General features: G+C 32.7%; 1 protein-coding gene across 1 annotated transcript; it reads left to right on the forward strand.

Moving 5' to 3' along the window:
• Nucleotides 1-1,575: 1,575 nt before the first annotated feature.
• Nucleotides 1,576-7,825, forward strand: LOC132714444 (transmembrane protein 231-like). The gene is made up of 5 exons (XM_060697332.1): nucleotides 1,576-1,741; nucleotides 4,316-4,482; nucleotides 4,879-5,007; nucleotides 6,231-6,374; nucleotides 6,699-7,825. Exons 1-5 carry the CDS (start codon nucleotides 1,603-1,605, stop codon nucleotides 7,053-7,055), a joined length of 936 nt encoding a protein of 311 aa, XP_060553315.1. The 5' UTR covers nucleotides 1,576-1,602; the 3' UTR covers nucleotides 7,056-7,825.
• The last annotated feature ends 471 nt before the right edge of the window (nucleotides 7,826-8,296 follow it).

Raw genomic sequence — 8,296 nt, forward strand, 5'->3', positions numbered from 1 at the left:
TTCTCAATTTAGAATTACATAATGTATTCGTTTTTATTCAAGGTACATATGTATAACTTCGCCGTGGTGCAGAGGTAAGCGGTCTCGTTGAGGGTGTGAGAGGCCTATGGTTCAAATCCTAGTCGAGGCAATTCTATTTTTTTCATACAAAATTCCATATGTATCAATCTCAAACTGTTATAGAAGAAAATCAAAACGCTGTCGCTGCGTAAGATGAATTATAGTATATAAAAATAAACTTATACAGGAAAGTACATACAGATAGTCAGTATGATTTAGATTGCAAAAATCAGAAAATACCATAGAGCTGCAGCCCTTTGATTTAATCAATGTTGTCATATTTTCTTCCAAGGTCCGATACTCGTGCCTGTGATATACACAAATATGAAAATCAGGATTAAAGTAGATTTTTTAATTATATGTATAAAAAGAGTATTTTATTGTGTGTGTGTGTTTTTTTTTTTTTTTGGTTTTTTTTTGTTTTTTTTTTTGTTTTTTTTTTGGTAAAAAAATACTGCGGAGGGTTTATCCAAACAAAGTGAAATGGTAGTTAAGATGCAGAAGGGGTCGGGTCGCCCAACAAAATCACAAATTAATATCGGGTATGAGAAGGACTGCCTGGTATCGCTGGCGCATAGAAAAGATCAGCGTATTGATTTTGTCTTGTGAAATGTTGTTCCATTTCTAAATTAAGGCTTGTCTTACTGAATGACGTGTAACGGTGGAATAGGGCGACGTCTAACACCATGGTCCCAAATTATCCCAGAAGGTGTTCAATGTGATTTAGATCAGGGCTTTGGGTAGGCCAGTCATTGATAAATGCAATTTTATTCACCCTGCAGAAAATCTCAGTTTCCCTAGCTGTATGGCTTGTGGCATTATCATGTTGAAAAAGAGTGATATTGGCATCGTTTGAAACATACATGTATGCCACACAAGAATTTAATTTTGGTAGCGTTTGGCATTCAAAATCCTTTCGATAACGACGAGATAAACGCGACAGCCGTGTGCAATGCATGCCCAGACCAAGACAGAAGCCCCACCCCCAAAACGACCTTGTTCATGCAAGTACGCAGCAGTCGACAAAACGTTCATTTCTCCTTACTTGGTCGATCTGCTACGCCCTGGTGCTTAAAAACAATGCCTAAGATGTCGAATAGCACGAGTAGAACATCCAATATTCATATCAACGACATTCATCGTCATACCAGCATTAAGCATGCCAATGGCACGTTATGTAAATTTTACGGAATTCTAAGCATATAAAAAATAAAGAAAACTGGAGAAAATTTTTTAAACGGAAAGGTTTCATAAAATATACACGAATCTACCAGTCCGTGCATGCACGTGAAAATTGCGTTCAGGGTGTTTCTTCTGCAAAACGAGTTAAAATTGAGTTAAAATCGAGTTAAAATTTGTTTTATCGGACACATTATCGTTCGCCCGTATATATATATATATATATAGCTCATTTGACATTTTGATTTTTTTAATGACACTATACCTTCGCTTACGCAGGGGAAGTTTTTTATGTGGTTTCTGCGCTCCATTCTTTTAGTTAGTGTCGCGAAGTAGACAACCGGAAGTAACATTTGTTTAGAAATGGCGGTCTATGAAGTATTTTCGCACCCGGAGTTGCGTAGATATCGCACTCATATTTGTTCTAAAGCCTCAATTCTACTAGTGATAATACTTTTTCTTACATTTATACCTCCTCTATTCATTGTGTATAGAAGCTATGGTGAGTATACCATCATAATGCCATAAAATGTATTTAAATGTGGAAACATGTTTGGTCTTGTAGTTAAGCAATGGACATCTAGTGGGTGGGGTAAAATATTTATTTTTTTTATTTAAAAAGAAAACAATAATATATCATCTACTTCTACTGGACACTTAACATTCATAACGGTATTACTCTAAAATTCATAATAAGATTATAGATTTCAATTATTAAAAAATAAATATTAATCTAGAGCTCAATTTAAATTTTATAAAAACTTTAACATACTAGAATAGTTATAAAAGTGGCTAGCCGTACAGGCCTGTATTGCTAGCCAAAAGTTCAAACCGTATGTGAGTCAGGTAGCCTATACACACTGTTGAGGCTAGCCGTACAGCATTTTTCAATCATAAATAAATGCAATGGTGAATTCAGTAACTTGAATATACATGTAAATAATTTTATGGATCATGCTTGACCTTTTATTATGACAAGATAAATCTATCAAAAATGAATTCACCTTTATTTAAAGAGTTTTTATGAGTGTATGGTTATAAATAATAAATAAATACTTTGTCATAATCTAACTAACGCTGGAATTGTCCCACAGACATTATTTTTTGTCAGTTTAAATCGGTGATTGATACGATAACATTCTTCAGCAATTTTTTCCTTATATAAGTGGTACCGAATAACGGACCCATTCACAATCACAAACGGTCTTTCACAATTTTCAGAATATAGTTTAATGGAGTTAATGTCTGAAAGGGCAAAACTATATGTTAAACAAGGGTCTTTCAATTAGATAAAACACAAATTAAGGGGAATTTTGCAGCAGTATTTTTGATAATTTAAACTTTGTGGACAAAGATTTTTTAAGCTGAATGAATTTAGATTAGTCTTTCAGTTGACCGGTTACCTAATGATGAAAGGCATTTTTCAGAGAACTGGTCAAATTTTTAGGACATATTGTGATCAAATTGTACATTGCAAATATATAGGTATACATCCGGTTATAGTGAAGAACAGAAGAATATGCCCTCAAAGAGTGGTAAATTCTTTGTGAAATTTGGATTTTTTTTTTCACGATTGTTACGATACCGGACCCATTCACAATTTAAGGGCAAAAAAATTGCTGTTCTTAAAAATGCATTCGTGAAAAACAGGTGCGCTGCATCTTTTAATGGTGAGCAAACAACCAGCCTGAAAATTTCAATACAAGCTATAAAAGTGTAAGGGATGACATTGTTATTACAAATATATTACACCTATATTGTCAATGAAAATGATTTAATACTGTTTTAATTTATTTCTCTTTATATTTTCTCACAGACTTAATTGATTTAACTTTAAGTCTGTACGTTATCTGATCATCTGCCTTTGTGAGTAAAGATCTTTTTCTCATCAGGATAATATTGTTTGCAGAAAAGCATAAATGTAAGGAAAAATTTGAAATCTGAATAAAATGTGAAAGTTTTATTTAGATGTCTTTTATTGAAATGTTAATTAATTAGAGGAGAAAATGTGTAACTCACTAACTGTAAGCTGTTCTTCTCTCGGCTATGTGATAAATAGAATATTTATGTACTGTGAATTCATTACTAAATTTAATGAACTTGTTGAATAAAACAATCTATTATGATTGCCATAGGCATGCATACTATGATTTATTAGTTGAACTCCTTCAATAAAGTAAGCATTAAATTTGAACCTGCACTCATTCAATATCCTCTATGTATACCATACTGACTGAATTTGTCGCAGTGAATGTTTGAACTGAATGAGAGAAAGTTCTATGTTACCCCATATTCCCTTGTCAGACCACAAAAGCAAGAAGCTCAATCAGATATCGTATTAAATAACACTACACTTTAGGAAAACTTTTACACAATCTTCTGATCTTCGTTTTTTTTAAGTGTTTGTCTCAATTACTTTTTAAACAAGTTTAAATAGGAAAACAAGTTTGAGCATCAGTCATTTATGGTTCAAAACTAGGTCACAAGGTCAAAGAAAAGGAAAACCATGTTAACACTCTATAGACTAAGTTTTTTATCTGGTCTTAATGAAACTTGCAAAGAGTGTCTTGATCTACTTAAGCCTTTTCATTGTAAATGTATTCTCATATAATATTCTGTTAAGCATAAGGGTGCTCCATTCTGTTGAGCATGAGGTCAATGTAACCATTAACTTTTCTCAGGTGAGCCCTAAAAGGGCCACCAAAACCTTCATAAAAGAGGGAACAAATTCAACATGGAGATGTGTATTCAAGAGGATGCAACTGTGATGCTGGGTTAGGACTGTGAACACAGGAAATTTTGCGATACTGAAAACAATGCAACATTAATTTATTATTCTTGCATGGCAGACTGGCTTTTCTGTGAGTTTTACTCATGCCAGAAATTCATGTGGCATGGGGTTCTAGATGACTGATGAGTCGCGTTCCATACAACAACGTCATTTTAGCGCATTTTATGAATGAACCGTGTTAAAATGACATCATTTTAGAAGGAAACTACATGTATGTGCTTAGGACGACATAATTTCGCCATTGTTATTAAAGTTGTAATTTTATATGCTATTGTTCTTTTTCAGGATTTTGGTTAAAAACTGACACATACAGGGAATATCCAGAGATTCATTTCAAGAATGAGTTACTTATGGTTGCAGAGCTAGAAGGGGATAATAACTATGTTACATATAGCACATTCCAGGCATATAATACTCTACAGCAAGACCGTGTCCGCATTCCAGTTATCACTGTAACTATACTTTTTGTTACTTTCATTTTATTATTGATGTTTAGAAATTTTTATTAACACAGTGACTGACTTTTCTTATAGCATTGAAAAATAAACTCAATGATATTAAAAAGAAAAAAAGAATATTATTCAGTAAACTTTTTGTGTGTTAATTGTAGATAACTTTTGATTACTGTATTTACACATTTACATTTACTCATAATGTCCAATTGTTTTTCTTTTTTTTTCACGTAATCTTACTTTTGACTACATCTAGATTGAGTGTGCCAAACTTGGTATTTATGACCTTGTTTGTTCCATTGTTTTAATTTGTGTCCAATAATCCTTTTGAAAATTTGTATCTCATTTCTTTTTACGTTGTTTTAACAAAAATTAAATTAAGGATTTTCTTATTAGTCTAGAGAGGAAGATGTAAATGGAGATGGGCGACCAGACAATTTGTTATTCAACATGGAGCTACCTTTGACAGATACAGAAAACATTCTTGGAATTAAACTCATTCTGATCTTTGATTATAAATTATTTGTAAGTATAAATTACGTTTTTTACTGAATAGACTTGTTTGACTGGGTATCTTATAGAAGGTCAGTGGTTCTTCTCATATGCAAGCTCCTAACTGAACTAATCCAGCTGAAGTCTTTGAATTCTAGTATAATTACAATGGTTTATTCAAATTGTTATTGTCCCAACATAAAAGTAGCAAAGGCTTGAAATGTTTCTTTAAATTTGTAAATGTGATTGATATTTTTTATGTTTTCCAAAGTTTCAGATACCTTAAGGCTCTTTTCCCCCTAGATTGTATAGTGAATGACATGTTTAAGTGAATTTTGTGGAAATACTTTATATGATCTTATATATTTATTTGACCAACCATAATAAACATTTACATGATTTGGCAGAGGTGCCTGTTTACAGCTGTCTTATTTAAGTATAGGTATGGTAAGGAAAATGTTTGGTATTGCACAGAAGTTATTAGATACATCTATAGAAACAATATTTATTTTATCTTTACCATTTTTTGTGTCGCCTCTACAGAGAAGTGGCGACATATAGGGGTCACTTCTCCGCTGTCTGTCTGTCCGTCTGTGTGTCCGTCCGTCACAAAACTTGTCCAGACGACTCCTCATAAACTACTGGTGCAATTTCATCCAAACTTTACAGGAATGATCAGTACCAAGTCTAGTTGTGCATATTGTCAACATTTTCCGTTTCAATGATTTTTGTCAGAGTTATGGCCCTTTAATAATTTTTATTTTTAAAGTTTGTCCGGACTACTTCTCTTATACCACTTATGCAATTTCAATGAAACTTTACAGGATTGATCTGTAGCTCAAGTCCTTGCGCATATTGCACGGGTTTTCCGGTTGAATGATTTTTGGCCGAGTTATGGCCCTTTGATAAAAAGGTGTTTTTTTCTGTGTGTTGCCAGATACACAAAAGCTTGTCCGGACTACTCCTCATAAACTACTGGTGCAATTTTATCCAAACTTTACAGGAATGATCAGTACCAAGTCTAGTTGTGCACTGTCCGTCTGTCTGTCCGTCTGTCACAAAACTTGTCCCAACATGAAATTGGCCATCATGAGGCGACACATGTGATCACTGATCGCTCTTGTCTTATGAAATTCCTGTTAATAATGTGTTACACTTCCACAGTGTAACAAAAAGTTTATTAAACTTTAGATATTACAATTATGAATACTCTTTTACAAGAATTGGCTTGATGGAAACCTGTACCTATATTTCAGCAATTTTCAACATTAACTATGGAAGGAATGGGATACATCAACCATGACAGTATGAAAGCAGGTGCTAGGTATGATGTTGTAGGTGAACTTCGTTTTAACCAAAAGGAACCATTACCACATAGAGGAACATATAACAAATATAATGTAAGTAATGAAAGGAGGTTGCTACTTGTATCAGTAAAAACGTGGCATAACATTTAGTTCTTGTTAGGTTATACATGTATATATAAACTTATAGTTCTCTTTTTAGCTGCTAGTTAATTGAATATTTCTTGGATATTCTTTTTATTGTAGTTGATATTTATAATGACTGTTAGTTAATCATGGGTAGGATATAGGTGATGGGGAGAGTAGTATTCAAAGACTGAAACATTTTATCTATTACACTTATTTTTTCATTATAATTCAAAGATTTATAAACTATAAATCTTATTTTTATTGATATTATATTATACTTTTGTTTTCCAGACATCAGTAATTGACAGCACCAGTATACATGCAGAAGCTTATCATTTTCCAACAATTTTCAAGAACTATGTTGCCAGGAATTTCACCACGTATCTCAATGCTCCATACACGATGTGGAGCGGTGGACGCGGGGCGGACCAACCATTTGTCCTGTCAGCAACAATAGCTTACCCGGAGGAACTGTTTAACTATACTCCTGGTTTCTGGTATCTCATCAAGTGGGGTTGGGTACAATATGTGTCGGTGTTGTTATTGTTCCTGTTTGTATTTGATAGAATAAAGGTGTTTATATACCAGAACCAGTTGGTCACTACAATGGTGGACAGGCCCTGGAAAGAGGAAATTAAGCTCAGTTAGGTTTATCTAATGATATTTTGTTTTAGACCTGTGATATTTAATTGATGCCAGAGAAAGAATGTGAATTTGTACCTATCTTGTAATGAAGTCAAAGTGTCGGTGAATTGCATTGTTTGTTATAATGTTATGGAAAGCAAAGTGAAAGAGATGTTGCCATCAGTTGTTGATAATTTTCAGAAGTATGAATTTAACTAGAACCAAGATTACATAGACTAAGTAATAGATGTAAGTTTTGATGCATCTTGAGAGATAAGAAATTGACTACATGTAAGTCATAGATATGGTACAATATCTTTGAACATATCATTACATACAATGAGTGGCGATAGGTAGAACATAGTTCAGTAGAACATAGTTTATATTCTGTACTAATATCAATGAGTTCTTTTGTATTTATTCATAATCCGTCCATAAAAGGTTGATTAATCATCAATTTGATTTGGATTTTTTACAATTTTACAAAACTGTATTGTATTAGTATTTACATGTGTGAATGATTTATTCATGTCTGTGAAACTTTAAAGTGAGTGTAGGATTTGATTGGCCGTAAATGTTTACTAGAGAATAATATTCGGCTGAATTCATACCTGGGCAAGGAAATAAGAAAGTCAATTCATATCATACTGCCTTATCCAATGTGCGAGTTACTCATATTCTTTACACAAAATTGAAAACATAATGTACATGTATGTAGTTATTTGTATATTTTTGTGTATAAATTTGTAATATATGTAGATATTTTTACAGCAAAATATAAGAATGATTTTTAAGATATTTGTTGTCTTTCATTTATTTTTCACTCCTTGGTGGTAATTTAAATGAAGATAGGAGTGGAAATCCAAGAAATTGATAAAAAGTAATTATACATTTTAGCTCCATTAATCAAAGAACATTCGGACTATCTTACATCATCAGCATAGCAGTTAAACTTTTGTATGAAACTCCTTATTTCATTCACTTCTGAAGATATTCACTTCAAACATGTCTTTGGTATAATAAGAGTGGTTCACTGTATGTAACCCATAACTAGCATTAATATTGTCTGACTTTTACCTCTTTGGAACTAAAAATTCCTGGTTCATTTGATGAACGTCCACAGCCATTGAATGAATGCTTTTAAAACTTCACAAATGTTTTACAGATAGCAGTTTCAGGTCATAATTTAACAAAATTACAATTTGTTAATTGGCTCATTAAGTTTTTGCCACAATTGATGAAGGTATTTATTTGAAAATAAACCC

This window comes from Ruditapes philippinarum, unplaced genomic scaffold (genome assembly GCF_026571515.1).
Source record: "Ruditapes philippinarum isolate M1 unplaced genomic scaffold, ASM2657151v2 ctg12_1_1_1_1, whole genome shotgun sequence".
Lineage (NCBI taxonomy): Eukaryota > Metazoa > Mollusca > Bivalvia > Venerida > Veneridae > Ruditapes > Ruditapes philippinarum.

Excerpts from the sequence above, each read along its gene's own strand:
- LOC132714444 (XM_060697332.1), top strand. The coding sequence starts at position 1,603 with ATGGCGGTCTATGAAGTATTTTCGCACCCGGAGTTGCGTAGATATCGC. Across the intron at positions 1,742-4,315 it reads CATTGTGTATAGAAGCTATG|GATTTTGGTTAAAAACTGAC; the intron begins GTGAGTATACCA and ends GTTCTTTTTCAG. Across the intron at positions 5,008-6,230 it reads TCTTTGATTATAAATTATTT|CAATTTTCAACATTAACTAT; the intron begins GTAAGTATAAAT and ends CCTATATTTCAG.